The sequence below is a fragment of the Lagenorhynchus albirostris genome, chromosome 19, assembly GCF_949774975.1.
Source record: "Lagenorhynchus albirostris chromosome 19, mLagAlb1.1, whole genome shotgun sequence".
Classification (NCBI taxonomy): domain Eukaryota; kingdom Metazoa; phylum Chordata; class Mammalia; order Artiodactyla; family Delphinidae; genus Lagenorhynchus; species Lagenorhynchus albirostris.
Window position 1 is genome coordinate 17,730,011 of NC_083113.1, and position 22,319 is coordinate 17,752,329.

The window sequence follows — 22,319 nt, forward strand, 5'->3', positions numbered from 1 at the left end:
GGTATTATATTTCTCTGATCACATTATCTACCATTTGTAAATGGAGATATTGGCAAGACTGTGGTGTATATTTGTGTATATTTTACTGGTTATGAGTGTAAGTTGGTACATCCTGTCAGAAAGCTGCAGTTTGGTGTTATTAACATCCTCACAAACAAAAACACTCTTGAAAGCAGTCATGTTCCAAGTATCTATTCTAGGCAAGTAATCCCAATGCAGACAACAGTGTACCCACGAAAGTGTTTATCACCTTACTTATGTAATCTAAACAGTCCTACCTAGGATCTCCAGCCTTCTGACAAGGAGCTCAGAGGGAGCTCTCTGCCCTCAAAGGTACTTCTTAAATAACTGTTCCATCCTTTCCTGACCACTTGAGCTTTCAAGACTTAAATAATATACTGGAGTCCAGGGTCAGCTAAAGGACATTACTCACTCTAACAGTAGATAGATAGACAGACAGATAGATAGATAGATAGATAGACAGATAGATAGATAGATAGATAGGATAACAACCACCCACAAACAGGAAGAGAAACAGCCTAAAATATGTTTGCTTTCTCTCTGGCAATCTTGGCAGTTGTTGTTGGCTGGGGGTCGTCCCACACCTAAGACAGGAAGATGGTGGCAGCAAAGATGAAAAAGTTGCCAGAGTCCATCAACTCTAGGCTCCTAATCACTATGAAAAGTGGAAAGTACGGCTGAGGTACAAGCCAACTCTGAAAATGATCAGACAAGGCAGGGCAAAACCAGTCATCCTCCACTGAAATGGAAAACTGGTGTCCATCACCACAGTGGCAATAATATTGAATTGGGCAAAACGGATAGAAAATACTAGAGAGTTCGCACACTGGCTATCATTGATCTAGGTGATTCTGATATAGTTAGAAGCATGCCAAAACAGACTGGTGAAAAGCATGCAAAATTATTCTTTAATAAAATTGGCCAGAACTCGCTTAAATAAACAAATAAATAAAATATTCGCTGTTCGGGACTTCCCTGGTGGTGCAGTGGTTAAGAATCTTCCTGCCAATGCAGGGGACACAGGTTCGAGCCCTGGTCCGGGAAGATCCCACATGCCGCGGAGCAACTAAGCCCGTGCACCACAACTACTGAGCCTGTGCTCTAAAGCCCATGAGCCACAACTACTGAAGTCCGCGTGCCTAGAGCCTGTGCTCCACAAGAGAAGCCACTGCAATGAGAAGCCCACACACCACAACAAAGAGTAGCCCCCACTCACCACAACTAGAGAAAGGCCACGCAGCAAAGACCCAACGCAGCCAAAAACAAATAAATAAAATAAAAAAATATTCGCTGTTCCAACATTAGAATAAAGTACTTCCATGAAGTGGGAAATTCATTAAGCAGTTATTTATAAATACCTTTAAAATATTTAATGATGTGGGGAATCCTACCATCATGCCATTAAGTGGATACAAAGTAGGATTCAAAAGCACATGTTCTTATCTATACGTTACCTGAATGTGTCCCAGACCCCATCTCCTTTTGTATCCTCAATAAAGGGTGGGTTTTGATCTCAGTTCGCTGGCTTTCTGCCTGAGAAGCACAATGGGGTGCTCTCTGGCCTTTTTCTTCCTGAGTCCAGGGGTGTGCGTAAAAGATGAACAACCAGCGCTCTGGGGGAGATTTGTACAAATGGTCAATTCTAAACTACCAACATGATGTCACTGAACAGACTTGGGAAGAAATGGGTATAATCAGCTCTCGAAAGCTAGTATGAGCTGGCTCCAATGACCACTGCCTGGGTCCCACTGTTGGAGAAAGAAGTTTCACAACAGAACTGCTGGGTCTCTAGTTCTATCATTCTTTCAACCAGAATCTTCTTTGTCTAGACAAACGGACCAACACTCAGGAGGCTAGAACAGGACGTGTTCAATCTAGTCTCACACCAAACCCTGAACCACCATCTTTTCCTTCTAAGGCCCCAGATGCTGATCCTACCCAGACTCTGTCTACACTAATGGTGATTTTTTTTTTTTTTAAGAGAGCCCATTGTCTCACCTTGTAATGAGACCCCCTTATCTGTCTGTAGTGTCCATATTTTCTGGACCCCAATTATGGACAAAATTCAGTGGTTTTCCCACAGTCTTGGGACACACTCAAATGTCAATCAAATATGGACTAAGTAACTTGGGTTATGAGGGAAGGGGGATGGCATGCAGTCAAACACTATATGGAAGAATCGCTGGGATCCACATTTCTTTCCCTCCCCTCAGCTTACAGCAGTATTTACTTTTATAAAATAATTTTTCCTGGGGAAAGCAGAAGTAATCTTTCACCTAAAGCACACTCGTACCTCTCCCAGCTCAGCACCTAGGGGCCAGTCCTCCCATTAACACACAGCACCAGACCCAAGGTGCATGTTCTGCCTAATCCACTGGGAGTTGTGCCCAAAGGGATTTTTTTCATCCCCTTTTCTGAGGCCCAGTTCTTTCTACCAGATTGAGTCCACCAGCTTCCCCTGGTCTTAGTTCATCCCTTAGGCCTCTCTGGGGGCACAGAAGTTTCAGAGCATTGACCACTAAAGCCATAGATGGTTGGTTCCCCAATCTAAGAATTAGGGTTAGGATCTGACAATTACAGATTGCTTCCTCCATCAGGGAGCAAGTGGCCATCATGGGAGGACCTTCACTTTCCTGCCCTGAAACCTTATTCTGCACTCAGGAATGGGAATTTATGCACAAACTTTACATGGCAAAGACCCCAGCCAGTCTGCATCTCCATGGGGAGGAGCTATTTGGGGATGACCAAATTCCTACAGCCTTTGGAATCACATTTTTGAGAATGAGGTTGGTGTTCATGACTTTCAGTGCTGCTGGAAGCTGCCACTGGGACCAACTGGGAAGCTTGGCAACACACAGGCTGCAGGTCCTCAGATTCTCATTGCTACCTATTGCTGCCTTAAGATGAGAAGATTCGTGCACACCAGCCCTTAGTTTCTTACTGCTTTTAAAGATTTCTACAGGCTGGCAAATTTCGCAAGGTTTTCCAAGAGCAGCATAGTGCAGAGTAGGGATGCAATGTTTATAGAATGAGTGAATGATGGTATGTACAATGCTTACATTCTGAGAAAGTAAATTTCAGAAGATTTATAAAGTAAATCTTGAGGACCTTCTTGGAGCACTATACATTCTAGTAAAATTTTTGCTCAGCCTTTCCTTGTGTAGTAAGTCATCATTTGCTGCAAGATTTAAAATTCTTGGAGACTTTCCTGGTGGCGCAGTGGTTAAGAATCCACCTGCCAATGCAAGGGACACGGGTTCGATCCTGCTCCGGGAAGATCCCACATGCCACAGAGCAACTAAGCCCATGCTCTCCAACTACTGAACCTGTGCTCTAGAGCCTTCGAGCCACAACTACTGAGCCCACATGCCACAACTACTGAAGCCCGCACGCCTAGAGCCTGTGCTCCGCAACAAGAGAAGCCACCGCAATGAGAAGCCCACGCACTGCAACGAAGAGTAGCCCCCACTCGCCGCAACTAGAGAAAGCCCACACACAGCAACAAAGACCCAACGCAGCCAAAAATAATAAATTTATTAAAAAATAAGATAAACTTCTTAAAACTGTTATAGGGAATTCCCTGGCGGTCCAGTGGTTAGGACTCTGTGCTTTCACTGCCGGGGCCGGGTTCCATCCCTGTTTGGGGAACAAAGATCCCTCATGCTGCTTGGCCAAAAAAAAATTAAATAAATAAATAAATAAAATGAAAATATAAGATATATATATATATATATATATATACATGCAAGCACAAAGCAGCATCAGAGCCCTATAGTTCAACGCAGTTTATTTAGTGAGAGCAGTTCAAAAGGAGTTCCCTGTGTGCAGAATGCAAATAATGTATTCCCAGTATGAAAGTGTCTATAGAAATACTTCACTAAATATGTCTTGCAAAACAATCAAATGGATCCTGGTCCTCAGGAACCCTACTTTAAGATGCAAGGAAATGAGAGATCTTCACGACACCTACAAGCCCCAATGACCAGAAACACGTGCCAACAGTTTTTCTTCCCTAATTTCTTTGGGTTTGTAATAGTTTTTGCTTTCTGTATTACCAGAGGCTTAAATTTGCCCATCGTCCTTGGCCATGGGGCAAGTCCCCTTCAGACATATGTGCCATCAATGGGCCATTTTCAGGAACAGGAACATGCACTATGAACCAAACGTTTTCTGGCCGCTTCTAAGTGGCCCTTTAATCTCCTGGGAACAATTTGGTCCTCTTCTTAGTTCTCCGGAGGCTCAAATGAAGACTTCCTCCTAAGTCTCAGCCTAGCGATACGGACGAGCAAAGCTGATTTCATCAATGCCAACCCAGGAATCGCTGTAACACTTTCTCATTCCATCTGATATTTTTAATAATCTTTATTACCTTTCTGACTTCAATCATAGGATATACTCAATACGAAACTTGAAAAAGAGACAGGCACTAAAGAAAAATACAGAATATATATCTCCACTTTTACTATGAAAGTTTTCAGAGAAAAGTTAGATGGCAGAGTGAACAACGTATATAGGCTCCATCTATATTCAATGTTAATTTTGCTTTTTTTTCTTCCGGTATTATTTGCTGAGCCATTTAAAAGTTGTAGGTATTTTGAGCTTCATCTCTAATGTCACAATAAGGACAATGGCCTATATAAGAACATTACCATAGCTACGAAAATAATTCCATTATCACCTAACTTATTCCACTTTCAAATTTCTAATTGTCACAAGAATTGTCATTTATTTTGCACTTGAGTTCTAGAATATCACACATTCTATACTTGTCCAATTATTTCCTCTAAATGTTTAATTTGTTCCTGTACCCCTTCTACTTCCTGTCAGTTGGAAGTCTAGATGCTATATATAAGTTACTTTTTTCGGGGGGTGCCTAGGTGGTGTTGTGTTCTTTAAATCAACATCTCATCAGTAAGCACATACCAGGTTGTCCCATTAGTGATGCTAGGTTTGATCACTTGATTACAGTGATGACAGATCAGTCCATTGTCAAGACTGAGCTTTTTCCTTTCACGAGTTTTTTATACAGCAACATTTGAGCACTCTGCAAAGGTTCTGTTCTCAGGAGCCTTTTACTAAAGGTTTTGATATCCACTGATGATCTTTGCCTGATTAGTTATTTCGTTAATGGTTCAGGCTCTATATTAAAACACTGAATCCTTTCATGGTACATGCCAAGTACGTGGAATGATCTTTGGGACAATGAATTCTCTAGGTAAACTTGAGTCGCCAGACTGCTCCCAATGAGGCTGGAAGATGGTTTGTCAGACTGTATTTCAGGCTGGAGCTGCCAGGGATACACTATTGTGGAGGCTTGCTTCCAGCCCGCCCACTAAGAAGACCCATGTGGGAAAACCATGAATACAAGGCCAGATCTAAAGTATCTCCACTCTCCAGGGACATGGGAGCAGCTTGAATCTTAGTCTAGTTAAACAAGACACTGCAGTCAGACCTGCTTTGCTGGTAAACCCAGATTTTATAAAAGCAAGTAGAAAACGGACAGAAACTGCTGGAAAAGTGGTCACAGAGTTGTTGCAAAGATGACCACCACTGCTCTGCCAAGATAGAAACACACCTCTACAGATCAAACAGGCGTTTAACGCCACATACGTTCAAACGGGAAAGAGAAAACCAAAGAACGTACACAACCTGCCAGAAATACACTGTTGACAATTGTGTCTAAAAAGGCAGGGTGAAGGGTGAGGTTTTAAGGAATGGAGAGACTTTCAAATCTGGAGAGCTCTTCGGAATGCAAAATTTCAAAATGGGAGCTGATCGTCAGGGACCAACCAGTTAACCAAAACTTGCTTCTGAGAGGTGGTATTCCAGAATATCTCATTTTTATCTGTTACACAGCTCTGTAATTTTGACATTTATTTTTCTGGAGGAAAATGAAACCTCCAAAAAAATCTAGAGGCCAAGTGAACCTCACAGGGTCATAAAGTTGTGGGTGGGAACCTAGCCTGCTTGTAGTTGTCGTATCTGAAGAACGGAAGTCGGTTCATCCTGGAGGCGTCAAGCAGCATGCTTCTGCGGGCTGAGTCTTGCTCGCCACGATTTTTCTGAAGGCTTTGATTACATGATGAATTTACAAATGACAGAGACGAGGAGTAAGCTGGATGGCAGAGTAAGAATTACACAAAGTGGAACAATACAGAGAATTATCAACTTGAAATTTGGCTGACTGTGGCCAAAAATACCAAAGGCAGAGAGGTACAGAACTGGGCAAACAGCTTCATGGGTTTCTGTTACCCAAAAACTCCAGGCACATCTGTGTGACAGCGGCCTAAAGGCCAAGGCCTTCCGAGGTCCGAGACAGAGATGTGAGTACTGCCCCTTCAGCACTGGTGTGGTCACATCTGCTGGCCAGAGTTGGGTCCTGAATGGTACAATGCAAGAAGGGATTTAGATGACCTGGGGACAACCCAGAGTGGAGGAAAGGCTTTCCCCGTGTAGTCTCAAATCGAAGGCTCCAAGTTACTGGGGCCGAGCAAAGATCACTTAAACGTTCTCAACAGAAGGCCAACTGTTTACAATCCGAATGGCATTAAAAGCTTTCTTTCAGAACATACTCACCTGTGGTAAACAGCAGAGGTCTTGTAACCTCCACGTCCGTTTCTGAGTTAATTTTCTAAAAGCAAAGAATATAGCATGCCTGCAGCAAATACAACGTATAAACCCGGCAGAAACGTGAACTGTGCAGGCATGTATAACAAGTATGCAGATGCCATTTATTTGGTCCATAAGTACAGTATAGTCGTATTTGAGTTTTACAAAACATCAAATATAAATAACCTGAAACTGGAACAATACACAAAATTGGCTTCTTACACAGACATACCAGGCAGTACAAGCTGAAAACTTGAGTAAATTAACAACTGTTTTACATTAATATACATAGTGCCAGTTAACATTTAAAAACAAGTTTCAATGCATAGCACTCGATACTTCTTTGAATCTGTTTCAGTCAATTAAGAGTATGAAAATGGTTAGATCTAGGCTAAAAATAATTCTTCTTCTAACCAAAAATAAAGGCATAATATTTATAACCAGGTATCAACTTTACTAAACCACAATATTGTAAAACTGTTAAATGATACCTAAGGGTATTTACATTAAAAAGGCAACATGCATTGTGTTGTTCCATCTCATGACTGGTTATGCACACACTTTGTTCAAAGGGTTTTAAAACTATATTCCTACTTTCAATACAGCATACTGCAATGTTTCTAATAGTTCTAGCAAAATGAATGCTTTCAAAGGGAGCAGAATCATCTTCAAGTCACCGGTGCCAATTTTTTCCCTTTGGAACAAAGGACATAACAAATAACCTGGTTCTGCCCAGAAGGCCTACTGCAGTGAGAGGGTTCTGTTCAGAGGCATTTCCGTTCAATCTAATGCTATAACATCATCAAGCTCCTCTGTCTGCTCTGTGCGTGACTTTTTCGCACTGACATTCTCTTTCTCATCTAATTTCCTCTTGCGACTTCTTTCTTCTTCACTGATGTCGGCATTATTTGAGGGACCTTCTTCATCCGAATCAACTATGAGCACATCATCTTGCTCTTGTGCTTATTTCAGAAAAAAAGGGAAAAAATGGTTAAAAGTGGGGGGTTACTAGCAGCTCACTAAAATTTTACGTATGTGAAAAACTAACTCTTCTAATACACACCAAACTTTAGAATGGCTACCCTTAGGACCTTGGCTTTACACATTACATATTTCCGTAGTGTTTTAATGTTTTCTGTTACAAGCACCTCTTTCTTTTTTAATCAAAACAAAAATTTTAACAAGCATTATATAATTCAAAGGAATTGTTACAGTTCCTTGTTTCTACTTCTCCAATAGAAAAGAGGAGGGTGAATATCCTAATATTCGCAGCAGTGGTAGTAATAAACAACAACATATACATACACTTACAACATGCCAGGAACTGTTCTGAGCACTTCACATATACAACTCATTTAATCATCACAACCACCGTATAAAGAAGATAACATTATTATCCATTTTCCAGAAAAGGAAACTGAGGCAGAGGCTTGCCCACGGTCACACAGTAGCAGAGGATGAGGTCAGGATTCAAACCTGCAGAGTGGGGCTCTACAGTGTATGCTCTTAACCCTACACTACGGTTGGTTTTGTGTCACCCATCTCCCACCACTGCACTAAATCAAAGGCAGAACACCTACCTTACTCATTGCTAGAGCCTCCAAAACCTATCCACAGCAATGCATCAATAAATGCACATTTTGAATTATGATTTTTGAAAAACTACCAGTCCTTTCCTTAAAGGAGGATGATGAACCTTTCTATTTTCAGAGGGGAGAAAAGGTCATGAACCCATGGCCCACACACTCTGGACTACCTCAAAGTCCATCTTTACAACTCTCAGAGAACATGAAAACCAAGGAACCACCATATTCCAAAGAACACCAAAGACACAGGGTCAAAGAAATGAAAACAAGTGAAAAAGTAGTAACGAGAGACTGTGAGAGTGAGAGAGAGAGAGAGAGAGAGAGAGAGAGAGAGAGAGAGAGAGAGAGAGAGAGAGAGAGAGAGCGCGCGCGCGCAAGAGCGAGCGAGCGAGCGAGCGAGCTGGGGTGGGGTGAGGCAGGTAGTAAACGTTTACATTAGAGCACAGTAAAGCACCAACACTGAACACCCAGGAAAAGAAAGCTTCTGGTGCACTTTACCGAAGTCACACTGGTTCTGAGAAAACTGTGAAATGCTAAAATGTTATACTTACCAAGCATCTGTTCACTCAAAATAGTTAGATGCACTGATTTACTGCCCCTACGAACAGGCATACAAAATCCAAAACTACTACTACTAAGAATGAACCATCTTTCTACACCAGTAAACTGACATTTCCAGTCGTAAAAACAAACGAACAAAAAAATAAAGTGTCTATTTTCCATAAAAATTTTACCCAGTCTTAAATATCTTCATGGTTCATACATTCAAAGCTTCATTAAAACAATGCCAAACCAACACACACCTCTAGTAGTCCTACGGAGTTCTACTTTATGGTCAACATTCATAAAATAATCAGTTTGTTCTAAATAGTCGTGCTTGGTGGGTAAATTAACAACCTGCTGGCCGGGGGGCCATGACTCACCTGTGGATGTGGAAGGCTGAGCTCCATCGTCACTGCCATTGGTTATGCTTTTGGCAGCATCTTCAGCTTGCTTGGGCCCCACTTTTTCTGGGGCATCACCAACAACTTCAAATTCAACATCCTTTCCTAGGTCTTCACTGTAAGAGAACCATGTACTATAACACTGGACCACTGCTATACTACTTACAAAAGCAAAGGCACACCAGACAGAAACTGTCCTCAAAGCTCAAAAAGTGTATACTACGTACACACCAAATATTTGGATTCTGATTTTCAAAGAGTTTTAAAAAAGACTATAACAGATTTTTATGATAATTCAAAACTCTAATTCAAATGGTCAATAACATCTCACTTTCAATTCAGGGAAAGGGTTTTTAAAAAAAATGTTAAGTAACTTTCATTGCTAAAGCAGAAAATGAGTTGAAAACTGTGAGGCCTGATGTAATTCTTAGGCATTATTTCTTCAGCTACTAGGTGAAAAGATTCTATACACTGTACTCTGATCTTGACCAGAGTAATTTAGTGTTTGGGGGTAGAGTTACATGGATTCTCGGTTTTCTCCCCATCTTTACAGGCAGCACCCTGCTTTTGTAATGAGTTCCCAAAAACATGTATAAAAGTTTAATGCATGAAAGTCAAACAAAAGACTTACATGTTATAAGGGGGGTTCTGTTCCCAGAGAGCTAAAAAATATGATAAAAAAAACCCTAATTATGCCTCCTTTTTTAGACACCATGTGATATATTTCCATTTTATTGTACATGTCCTTTCACAACTGAACACAAGCACACCACTAACATCCAACTGGTGTCTAATCGAGGCCAGATATCACTCCCTAGCGATATCTACCTTTCACTCAATTGTCTCATTTTATACTAATAACCCACATTCAGTTTTTCCTGTCATTTTATGCTTTTTATAAACTAAGTATATATATAATACTCTCCAAACAACTACACAAGTTCTAAATGTTTGGATATATAGATAGCAACATTGGCAAAAAACATGTGGATGCAGGTGGCAGCCTTTGCATTTTGTTAGATGCTACCTAAAGTAATGAGTCAGGGTGCAGTTTAAGGGTAGCAACGAGCATGTTACCTCATTCAGCAGATAAACACACCAAAGTGGAGGACCATCTGTATTTAAATTGTGTTACATATGTGCAAATATCCTGTAACGCAAGCACTTTGGATGCTTTTTTATAAAGTGGGCAGGATATAAAATCAAATAAAAAGAAAAAAATACATGACCCAGGAATCTATATAGGATAAATTTTAATGCTCTCTTGTTACTGTTCCAGATCACAATGAAATACTTGTTTTATGGGAGAAATTATTTCTTTCTTCCAAATCATCTTTAAAACTAATTAAAATTTTTTATTCTAGTTCAATTATCAAAATGAATGCACCCTTGATTATAACTATTCAAACACCTGAATTTCTACCCTCTCTAGGTCTTTCTGATCAGCCACCACTGATGAGTTAGTTAACCCTTAAACATTTCTTGCTTATCCCTTTTCTTTCTGGATTCTCAGATTTTTCTGTAGGTCAAACCTCAGGGAACTTAGCGGCCAACTTGAGCATATACATGGTGCAGCTTCAAATGAACAGTAAGGTTTAAAGGTAAGAAAACATTTTCTCTCCACTTTATCTTAAGTTTGTATATTCAAATAACTTCTTACACTTAAAATATTAATAGTTCCTACCTATGAAGGATGTTGATCAATAAAGTGTAGTCCTGAAGGAAGTCGTCTGCTTGAAGCCGGCTCCCATTTCTAATTCCAAATTCTGATAACTTCTTGTGATTATTAGCTAGAAAATTTGAAAGAAATTTAGATGCTTTAGTTATATGTCCATGGAGCAGTCACTTTAATTTTTTAAAGGTAAACCCCCTGCTATAAGCTGAACTCTATCTCCCAAAAATTCGTACTGAAGCTCTAACACCAGTGCCTCAGAATGTGGCTATACTTCGAGACAGTGCTTTTTAAAGAGGTGATTAAGTTAAAATGAGGCTGTTGGAGTGGACCCTAATCCAATCTAATTGGTATCCTTAGAAGAAGCCAAGGCGGGAGGCCTCAGGAGAAACCAAACCCATCAACTCCCCCCACCCTCCCAACACTTTGATCTTAAGAGTTCTAGCCTACAGAAATAGGAGAAAATAAATGTTATTTAAGTCCTTGTCTGTGTATTTTGATATGGCAGCCCTAGTAAACTAGTCCACTAAAGTATTACTCACTTAGCTACTCAGCCCTGAAAACTTAACTACCAAAATTACTTCAAGGGAATCGAACTGTGAGAAGTTCTGAGAACCTTCTCCCCTTGAAACCAAATTAATCTGGAATCCTACAGGAGTCAGTGACAACTTTTAGAATTGTTCAAAATATACTCTATTTCTAAAGAGGTTATCCACAGAAATGCCAACAAACTACTTTTAGCAAATTTTACAATTCAGAAGTATGAGGAAACTTTATTTCAATGAATTTTTCAACATAAATTTTCAACATTTCTCAATGGACAGACAGCAGGGTCTCCAAAAACTAATAATTCCAACTTAGTTCTCTCTTCCACATGTCATTTCTGCTTCATTTGAATATCCCCAGCATGTAGCCCACCATGCTTAGCATCTACTAGCACTCAATAAGCCTTTGCTACATGGATTATAAATACTCCAATGAAGAACAATCTCTCCAACCAAACTTTTGGTGTCACCACCTCCTCCTACCTATTCTAGGGCCATCCTGCCTTAACTATCCTTTCTCTCCTGCATGTTCAAATGCTCCTCTCTCCTGACCTGTAAAAGCGCTCAAGTTTCATTTACAAACTGCTTCCTCATTTAGCTGCCAATTTACACTCTCCCCTCACAACACTCAGTCAGCTTTACTGAGTATCTGCTCTGTGTCTACAGACTGTGTATAACCTGTTGACCTATAGCCACCATGCCTGGCACATACTAAGTAAACTGTATTTTAAATTCTACTTACGTTTAAATTTACATAATTTTTTTACATAATCTAATAATCTTTTGCGTTCTTAGTTTTTATTTCTTATTTTACCTTTTTAGTCTCCCTGGAATGTCTCTGGAAAATAGTTTCTATCCAGACTTCCATCTCCAAGCCCTTTCACACTCACTAAAACTCCTCAGCCCAACATGTTCAAAAGGGAACCCAGTCACTGAGCATTCTATCCTGGTGAATTAGCATCACCTCTGAAGCCAGAGTCTTGGCAACAGTTCTGTCCAAGACTAACAATGTTACTCTTCTTCACCTGTGCTCTAAATTCTGCCTCTGCAAATCTCAAATCTGCCATTTGCTTCTGCCTTAGTAAAAATCCCTCACTTCCCTCCATTTTTTTCTGACTCCCTGCCTCTACTCTTACATCCTTATCTCACCCCCCTGCAGATTATGTATTACTTCCCTGCTTAAACCCTGGTGGGAGCAGGATACTGGGGGAGGAGGAAGACAAACAGACATTACACATATGACACAGCGAATCCTCCAGCTGCACAGTCACTGCCAACCCCCACAGCACCCCACCTTCCAGTGAAACAAAATACCTGGCCATTTCTAAAGCTTTTACATTGCTTCATAAGTTTATGCCTTTGTAGATGCTGTTCATTCTGCCCAAATGCAGACTCTCCCCCCTCCGCTCTTCTTCAAGAACTGGCCCATGAGTCCTCTTTCTCCTGGGATACCCCACCCCCTCCCCGACCCTCCTTTTACAAAGCTTCAATTCAAACTTTGTACACTTTCTCTCTATAGTATTTCTTAGACGGCACTAAATCTACTTGTTGATAATCCCTCCTCTCCTTCTAGGCTGTAAGCACTTCAAGCCAGGGACAATTATCTTATTCATCGTTGAATTACGAATATCTATGACTATGCCTGCAATACAGAAGGACTCCAAACATATTTGAATAAATGCTCTCTCACCCTCAGTAGCACAAGTATTTTGTGGAAAAGGACCACATTTAAGCCACTGAGATTCTCGACCAGTTTCCATTTTTAAGGTCCTAGCCTTTAAAAGAGACAGATGGCTAGAATGGGGCTTAAATATTCAACTAGACTCTTAAAACAGATTATGACCCAGCCAAAAGGCAACCTCCAATTACTCATGACCTAATATCTCCAAATTTCTTAACAAGGAGCTATAGCCAAAAAGAATCCCGACACTCCCCGTCAGGACAAATGAGGTGTGGGAACTTCTAAGTCCAATCAGATTGACCAGTGTGGTCTGAAGGAGGCATAACCACAACACAATTCTCACTTGGAAAGCTTAAACAGAAACTAATGCATTACACCTTATATAACAAATACATTAACAAAAGGGATGAACTGCTTAAACTTCCGAAAAGGAAAGCCAAGAAAACCAAAACTGGGCACTGATTTCAGCAATACTCTCTGCTCTATATCACGAGCAGGCTATCAAGGCTTCCCCACTCTTGGACAAACATCACCCCTGTCAGCTGAGGTACCGAGTACCATATGTAGTGAACGGATAAACTAACATGCACTCCTTCACACAGGCAGTCTGCATCCAAATGAGGGGGAGTGAACACAGGCCATGTATAATAAATACCTTCTGTCTCTCCCTCTTCTGAAGATATTAGGATTGTTCCTTTTCCATCTTCAATTTGGACATCTGGTGCTACCATAGCAAATTTTTCTTTCACTATCTATAAGGAAAAAAAAGATTCAAAATATTAACATATGGAATTAAAGACCATAAAAAGCCTAGACTTTTTTTTTCATAAAGGCTCTTAACTTTCCCCTTCCATTGGAAATGAGCCAAGTTGCTCTTCAAGGTACCTTAGGGCAAGCAGGAAAGCAATGGGAATGTACCCAATTATCTCATGCCCATGTTCCACCCCCATGTTTGACCACTGATAAAGATCAGGAAAAACTTCCTCCAGATGGGGACTGAGAACTCCTTGGCTGGCTTTGGTATTTTGTCGTTCCCAGCAGATTAGGTACTAAGCTAGACACTTGACATATTTTATCTTAGTCTCTATTCCAAACCCGTAATGACAGATGTTTTATAGGTGAAATATTTCTCATCAATCTGATTCTCAGATAAACAGTCTTCCCCTTCCCAAGTTCCATCTCTAAATTCAGAGACGGATCAGGAGTGATAATACTATTAAATTCTACCTGATCCTATAAAACAAACAAACAAACAGAAAAACCAAACAATGGAGGAACTCTCTAAAGGTCCAATAGTGGAATTACCTTTAGCTCAAGAATGAGTAGATACCAACTATAATCGTTTCTTTCCTAAGAAGGAAGATGGGGCAACCACCCTCCAGTATATCAAGTCCTGCTGCTTCCCCATCCAAAACATAAGCTCAAATCAACCCGCCCTCTGTAACCATTTCTGGGAGAAAGGCCATTCATTCTCAAGCAGCCATTAGGGCCACGAAGGTCTACTCCCCCATGTCAGGAGATATATAAATATGTAGCACCATGATGGACATAATCAGAGGAACTATCTGAAATGATCCCCAAAGTGTGAAGTGGAACCCATTCAGGCCATTTTTTTTTTTTTTTTTTTTTTGCGGTATGCGGACCTCTCACTGTTGTGGCTTCTCCCTTTGTGGAGCACAGGCTCTGGACGCACAGGCTCAGTGGCCATGGCTCACGGGCCCAGCCGCCCCGCGGCATATGGGATCTTCCCGGACTGGGGCACGAACCCGTGTCCCCTGCATCAGCAGGCGGACTCTCAACCACTGCGCCACCAGGGAAGCCCCAGGCCATTTTTTAAATCTTTCCTAATTTAAAAAAAACTAGGAGGAACTGAAGGACCAAGCTATAGAACCAGACCATATCCTAACCCTCCATTTCTCACTCCAGAGCTCTACAGGTGAATCCAAGTGTGCAAACGATGCACCTTCTCAGGGACTAACTTAACATACCAGAATCAGGACCGTCACTAGATCACGTAAGGATACCTCCTATCTGCCAAGAAAATACAGAATTTACACACTGCCTGAGAAACAAAGAACTTGCTTACTAAGATACTGTCCACCAATGTACCACCTGTGCTCCATATTCTAGCCAAAAACACCTATTCCCTTCTGGGATGTGAAGCACATATTCTGGAACCACAGACAGGAAAGACAACAGGACCCAGATGGTAAAGCAACCCAGGATACCAGAGCAACACACCTCAGTAATTAGGGTAATTATCTGGCTTTTAGTTTGTTATCACAGTAACACTGTAAAAGGCAAAAGGGGACTTGTTTTTTCTTATAAAAAGAAAAATGAACAACCAGGAAGAGAACTAGGTCCTGCATTTACCTTATCTTGTAAGGTGAGAACAGTCACTTTATGGACGTTCAGCCGCACGGTCACCTCTGGCTTGCTGGCACATACGTAACAATTAGGGTTGGGAGGATCCAGTGCACAAGGCACAAGGAGCTTCTTTCTTGGGTTTGGTTGTTTATTCAAAAAAATCTTTGGGAAAAAAAAAAACACAAGCAAAAATCAGAAATTTGAGTCATAATTCATATATCATACAGTGTTCACTTAAATACTCCCTTCCAGAAGGAAAATCAAGACCTTTTGTTTTTTTTTAAAAAAAGTTTGAGTATGTACTTATTTATTTGTTTATTTATTTATGGCTGTGTTGGGTCTTCATTGCTGCGTGCGGGCTTCCTCTAGTTGTGGCGAGCGGGGCCTACTCTTCATTGTGGTGGCTTCTCTTGTTGCGGAGCATGGGCTCTAGGCATGTGGGCTTCAGCAGTGGTGGAACATGGGCTCAGTAGTTGTAGCACACAGGCTTAGCTGCTCCATGGCATGTGGGATCTTCCCAGACCAGGGCTTGAACCCGCGTTCCCTGCATTGGCAGGCAGATTCTTAACCCATGCGCCACCAGGGAAGTCCCAAAACCTTGTTAAGAGACTGATTTTTCCAACCTTCTTTTTAAATTAGCTACCTTGTAAATAAGGCTGAGCTTACTGAAAAGAAATCTCTGTGTACTGAAGACTCTATATAGACTATTCTGCAAACTAATTTGGCATGAATAAGGGCCTAACCATACTTGTCTCTGGTACCATCATTAAATCAGTTTTGGGGTTCCTTCCTAGTGGTTATTTTTATCAACTTTAAGCCAACTTCTAACAACACCAATAAACTAATTTCTCTAATTAATGATAAAGCTTTCGTAGATATATGGAACAAATGTGCTGCCTTTTTTTCAAATTTTCAGATGACTATGATATTAACATTTACATAATAAAAGGAAAAATAATGTATGTCTGGCCCTATTACTATTTCCCTAATACGCAAACAAAAAAATAATAAGAACCAAGGGGAAAAAAAAAACTGCACTGAAGTTACAAATGTCAGAACACTGGAAACTGATAAACAAATTCTCATCGTGAAATTACCATGTAGTATGGTATCTGCTAAGATGAATTAACTCTAAAGAAGAACCCCATCAATTCCCCGAAGCTTAAAGAAGTAAATCCCTTGACAGGCATTAAGTGCTAGGAAGAGCCCTACTGTAGCCTCTCCCCACAATAAATACTAGGCATATACATTTGTACTGTCAGGGCTGGAAGCAGGGTACAATGAGAGAACAGACTTATTTGATCTTGATCTTCACTGGGAAGGTAGAAATGAACAGTAATAAAAACAATTGCTAACACTACTAATACTCAGGCTAACACTATTATTAATCTATCCTGGCATTCATTTATAAATGTGAACAAATGAAACCCGGACATACAGGTATCATTAGCCCAAGAGAAGAAGAAAGATAAGAAAGCAAAGAAATGGAAAGGATGTTACAGAACAAAGTAGACACTTGTTCAGGCTGCTATAAAAAGGTAGAAATCAAAAAATATATAGTTCTTATAAATTAAAAACATGACAACCAAAATAAAAATTTAAATAGAAAACTGAACCTAGATGGCAGGTTCACTGATCATATGAGTCTACATTCCCTCACCCTGAAATTTCACAGAAACAGTAAAAGGTATTTTAAGAGTGCATTAATAATGGCACTGGGTGCCTTCCCTGGTGGCCCAGTGGTTAAGAATCTGCCTGCCAATGCAGGGGACATGGGTTCAAGCCCTGATCCTAGAGCCCGTGCTCCGCAACAAGAGAGAAACCACCGCAATGAGAGGCCCATGCACTGCAATGAGGAGTGTGACCCCCGCTCGCCGCAACTAGAGAAAGCCCGTGCACACAGCAACGAAGACCCAATGCAGCCATAAATAAATGAATAAATAAAATTTTAAAGACTAAATAAATAAAATTAAACACAAAAGCCTCTCTGAAGAAACACACCTTCAACAGGTCCTTAAAGAATTATCACAGATATAGTTTTAACAAATAATTGTTTTTTTAAAAAATCATGTATCACATAAGCAAACAAAACACTATGAGAGAGATCTAGCAGATGACTGTAAACTCATCCATAAAGATTTCAGACATAAACATGATCAAATATAAGTTTAAAATAAAAAAGAGTGACAAAAAATGACAGAAGAACAGGGGACTATAAAATAACCAAATAGAATTTTAAACCAGAGAACTCTTAGAACTGAAAAACAATTGAGAAAAGTTAATATAAGAACTCACACAATGAGTTCTTCCAAGGAATCAGTAAAACTAGAAATGTTAGAAGCAAACTAGCTTCTGCAAATGTGACAAAAATAAGAGAAGCAAATGTGTTTTCCTTTTTGTTATAATTTCCAGGAAGCTTACTTAAACATGCAACTCACAAGGTAACTTGAATAATTACTTTTCCATTGCTTTAAACCAATTTTATTGTTTTAATTTAAAAATTGCAAATAGAAACACTCACTGTTCTACACTGGTCTATTTTTCCTGATAAAATCTTCAATCCTTCCAATACTATCAACCCAGCAATCACTGCATTAGTAGTAGCGATAGCAGGAATAATGTTCCCTGCCATTGCTGGAAAAAAAAAAAAAAAAAAAAAAAAAAAAGTTTAGCTGTTAAAAACCTTAGAATTTTAGATGATACAACTGAAGTACAAAAAAACTTACATTTGATATCAAATCTGCTCTTCATATTCATACTGAAAATATGCATCCTGAGGTTTGCAGCAGAGGTGACGAAATCCATTGCAGATGGGTCATCCTGCCAATAATTTAAACAATTTAACAAGTCTCCCCACAAATTTACTCATTTGGCTAGTATTTCTTTCAGAACAGCAGTTTCACACATTTATAACAAGTCAACTAGAACAAGAGATGGCCTCTCTGGATGAGAAGGGGGCAGGGGCTCATCATCAGCTCCTGTGATCCAGGAATGTGGTCTTACCAAGAGCCAGCAGGTTCTAGGAATTCACTCCTGCTTAAACAAATGCACTGGAGACTAAGGGTATAGACCAGAATACCAATTCCATTTATTGATTGTGGCAATCCTTCCCTGGGTCCATCAGTCAACAATAAGGTTGTTTGACAAGTACAGACCCCAGGGAACACAAGCTGTTTTGAGAAAGCTATTTCATTGAAGCCTCAGAAACAGCTGAACTACTCCTTTTGGCTTTCCTTCTCCAAACTCCCTTCATGTACTCCACAGACCTATACTGTTTCTTTTCAGATGTGGCAGGACAATAATTTTCCCGTTACAACTTCTGTTCTTCCTGAGCCTATATCCTAGTCTCTCTAGTTAGATTTCAGCAAGGTTTCCGGCTTTGAACTGAGAAGAAACTATCGTAGCCCATAATTCAGAAACACCAAAGTATAAAAGAAAAAGCATTGACAGAACGTGGGTTCTTTACATACTTATTTAGCTGGCTATGTAACCACAGGCAAATAAACCTCCCTGAGCCAATATTCATTAATCTGTTAAACAGGGAAAATTATATAAACATCTTATAAGGTTGTGGTGAGGATTAAATATGATTATTTAACACAGTGTCCATCAGGTACTTCCCCAGGCAATTGGCTTATCACACCCATTAGTTTCAGAGTTTACTCACAGAGGCTAACAATTCAGTTCCAAGTTTTGTTATGTAGCCCCTGTGTATAGATGAAAACCTCCCAAACCACTAGTGTAACAGTAACAATGAAAAAAAAATTTTTTAAGTTACTCCTTATAGCACACAAACCCTAAAGACTAATGTTTATAAGACTCCCCCAATCTAAATTTACCAGCTTTATTTCAGATGACTGATTCAACCCATCTCAAAATTTGCACATAAAGTTACCTTAGTTTTCTTAAACTGATCAAACTTTTCTCCTTACTTTAAAACTCACAGCAAATCTTTACCAGTACATGAACATATAAACTTTATCAGATAAATCATTTACAGCCACAGAAAATATTTACTACAATTAAAAATAAGTAAACTCACCAAATTTCAAAATGTAACATTTAACTGCAAAATACTTTTAAATATTGTTTTAACTTGTAAGAAAGACTACATCTCATTTTTCAATTGAGAAGTCTCTCAGACTTTTAAGAGTTAAAAGGCAATTTTATTACTCTCAAGGCCAAATTAGGCCTATGAGCTGCTGTCTCCAAAAAGATATTATGACTTCTATTAACAAATCTCTATTACGTAAGAAGTTCTCTTAAGCCTATTTGCTTAAGTCAGATAAACATTTTACTCCATTAAAGTCACATTTATAAACCATGAACATGTGAGAATCTAAAATGAGGTTTTATGATATTGCTTAAATTCACATATAGAAAATTCATAGTTCAATGTAGTAATTAGAGATGAAAACATCCAAACAAAAATCAACATGTCCTCAAAATCTGGTAGAATAAACAATATCCCCAAATTACTAGGTTCTGGTACAGCTCAAGAACTAAAATATACATTTGATATACAAGTAATTGCCCCACATTTTCAAAACAAACCTTGTCCCATATAAGCTCAGCTCCATCTCCCTTTTCTGCTAAGTGAACTCTCAAAGTCTCAATGCTCTTTGAAAAAAGACGTGCATAGCTCTTCACATCTAGAACTTGCTGGTCTCTCAGACCTAACTGTGGTTCATTTTGTTGATCTGATGCATTGGTTTCTTCTCCTAAAGAAAAGAATATTAGAAATTTCACTATTAACATCATTCCTCTACTCTGTTTAACAATTCAATACCCGACGATAAGAAAATCAAATAATATGAAACAAATTCCATTAAAGTAATTATCACTATGATACACTTATGTGTACAAGAAAATCGCTAATATTGATATGGGAAAGGTGCAAGACTGTCTCAGAACTTCATAAGGAGATTACTAGAGGATTCAAGAATATAATGTAGATAAGATAATAATCACTATGCCCAGAACATAGTTAGCATTCAGAAAGCAGAAGCTATTAGAGCAATAATTGAATTGGGCTATAAAGTGACATATCCGTTACTGTAGATAACTATAGAAAACTACTCCAAACTGACATCCTAAGTCTCCTGGTACCTTTTAAGTTCCACTATGCTGAACACTGCTGTGCAAAACAAGCTGAGACACAATGTGTTGAAGGAGAGTGGGTAAGGAAGTAGTCACTACTACAATAGTTTTTCTTGCACTTAAAGTTATAAATAAGTTAAAGGAACAACACTTTATGTCAGGGAAAATATGAAACAACTAAATGTTAACTGATAAGGGACTAGTTAAATAATACTGACTGAAAAGAGCAAGTCAGAGTATATAAATAGTATGATTCCATTTACGGAAAGTGCATATACAACTGTCTGCGTCTACGTGCACGGAGTTATCACCAAGACATTCCCTAAAACATTAATAGTAACTATTTCCCTAGGTGATGGGATTTCCAGTGATTTTCCTTCTTCATACTTTGCTGAACTGTCTGAATTTCTTACCATGGGTGTATACCACTGTACACCAAGAAATGACAGGGCTGTTTAAAGACTTTAGGTTAGAGAATTTCCAATTTAGGTTATCCCAAAGACAAAAATGTATCCTTCACCTTGACTTTGCACTTCGGCCCAATCCAATGGAACTGGAGGTTTCCTTTTCCGCCACAGTTTGTCCATTGTCAACAGATACCTGATATCATCTTTAAAAAGCTAAGATAGAAAGAAGGGAAGAAGGAAAGAAGGAAAGGAAGAAAGGTAAATTCCATGAACTCTACAGTCCCTATGCTGACAAAATATAACAAAATTTCCCTGCTGATTTACTTTAAACATTACACTATAAAATCTGATTTAAAGAACACATGTTATATACCAGTAGATTAACAATTCTCAAAGGGGCAGGGGGAGCTTAAAACTTGGTGTAAAAGGAAATTTTACACAAAACCCCCGTATGTGAAAACAGTTAAAATCAGAGACGCTGGTGAAAGCAGAGTAAGGGAACTCTGAACTGTGCTGACTGACCCTGTCCTCCCAAGTCACCTCCCCTAAATTAGCTCCTCAGATCAGTCGGAAGCACAATCATACCATTCAAGCAGACTAAGTGAATACACACGAACTCCATAAGAACTGAGCCTAAAGGTACCAGTTAGCAACATCTCCAAGTTTGTGGGACATACCAGTAAAGCACACACATTTAAAAAGGGCTCAAAAACAGAATTTCTTAACCATCTGCAACATCTTTGAAATGTGCTCCCGCCCCCCCAAATAACCTCAAACACACAAAACAATTCCTATTTCGAAAATAAAAACATAAACATTACCACATGTAGACTGAGAGACCATCACATGAATCACACTTCCTATGTGGCAGAATACCAGATGATTTTAATAGTTTTACCTTTTCCTTAGCTATATTTTCTATTGTTGACTGATTTATTCCACAGGTTTGTTGTATGTACCGGGTATGAATTTAGATGTAGCTAAGTTAAAAGAACTATTTCTATCAAAATATACTCAATTCAATAAATATTTATTAAGCATCCTTAATCTTTGAAAACCAGCCAAATATACAACTAATTAGAGTACAACTCAGTGTGAAAACCACACAGTTCTGAGTACTGTAAGTTTTTTAAAATATTTATTTATTTATTTTTGGCAGCGTTGGGTCTTCGTTGCTGTGTGCAGGCTTTCTCTAGTTGCGGTGAGCGGGAGCTACTCTTCGTTGTGGTGTGCAGGGTTCTCACTGCGGTGGCTCCTCTTGTTACAGAGCACAGGCTCTAGGCATGCGGGCTTCAGTAGTTGTAGCACGTGAGCTCAGCAGTTCTGGCTGACGGGCTCTAGAGCGCAGGCTCAGTGGTTGTGGCGCATGGGCTTAGTTGCTCCGCAG

General features: G+C 39.6%; 1 protein-coding gene and 1 pseudogene across 4 annotated transcripts in view; one reads left to right on the forward strand and one right to left on the reverse strand.

Moving 5' to 3' along the window:
- The first annotated feature begins 618 nt into the window (after positions 1–618).
- LOC132510283 (large ribosomal subunit protein eL30-like) lies at positions 619–961 on the forward strand (annotated as a pseudogene).
- A 5,770-nt stretch (positions 962–6,731) lies between these two features.
- UBA2 (ubiquitin like modifier activating enzyme 2) overlaps positions 6,732–22,319 on the reverse strand; it is a 31,920-nt gene continuing 16,332 nt past the window's right edge. For all 4 annotated transcript variants that reach the window (XM_060130799.1, XM_060130801.1, XM_060130800.1 and 1 more), the window contains 9 exons: positions 21,046–21,145; positions 19,980–20,146; positions 18,152–18,245; positions 17,947–18,059; positions 15,432–15,587; positions 13,714–13,810; positions 10,845–10,950; positions 9,140–9,276; positions 6,732–7,592 (listed from right to left, as the gene is read on the reverse strand). In XM_060130799.1, coding sequence (XP_059986782.1) covers positions 7,411–7,592; positions 9,140–9,276; positions 10,845–10,950; positions 13,714–13,810; positions 15,432–15,587; positions 17,947–18,059; positions 18,152–18,245; positions 19,980–20,146; positions 21,046–21,145 — 1,152 coding nt within the window. In that variant the 3' untranslated portion in view covers positions 6,732–7,410. The remainder of the gene's footprint in view (positions 7,593–9,139; positions 9,277–10,844; positions 10,951–13,713; positions 13,811–15,431; positions 15,588–17,946; positions 18,060–18,151; positions 18,246–19,979; positions 20,147–21,045; positions 21,146–22,319) is intronic.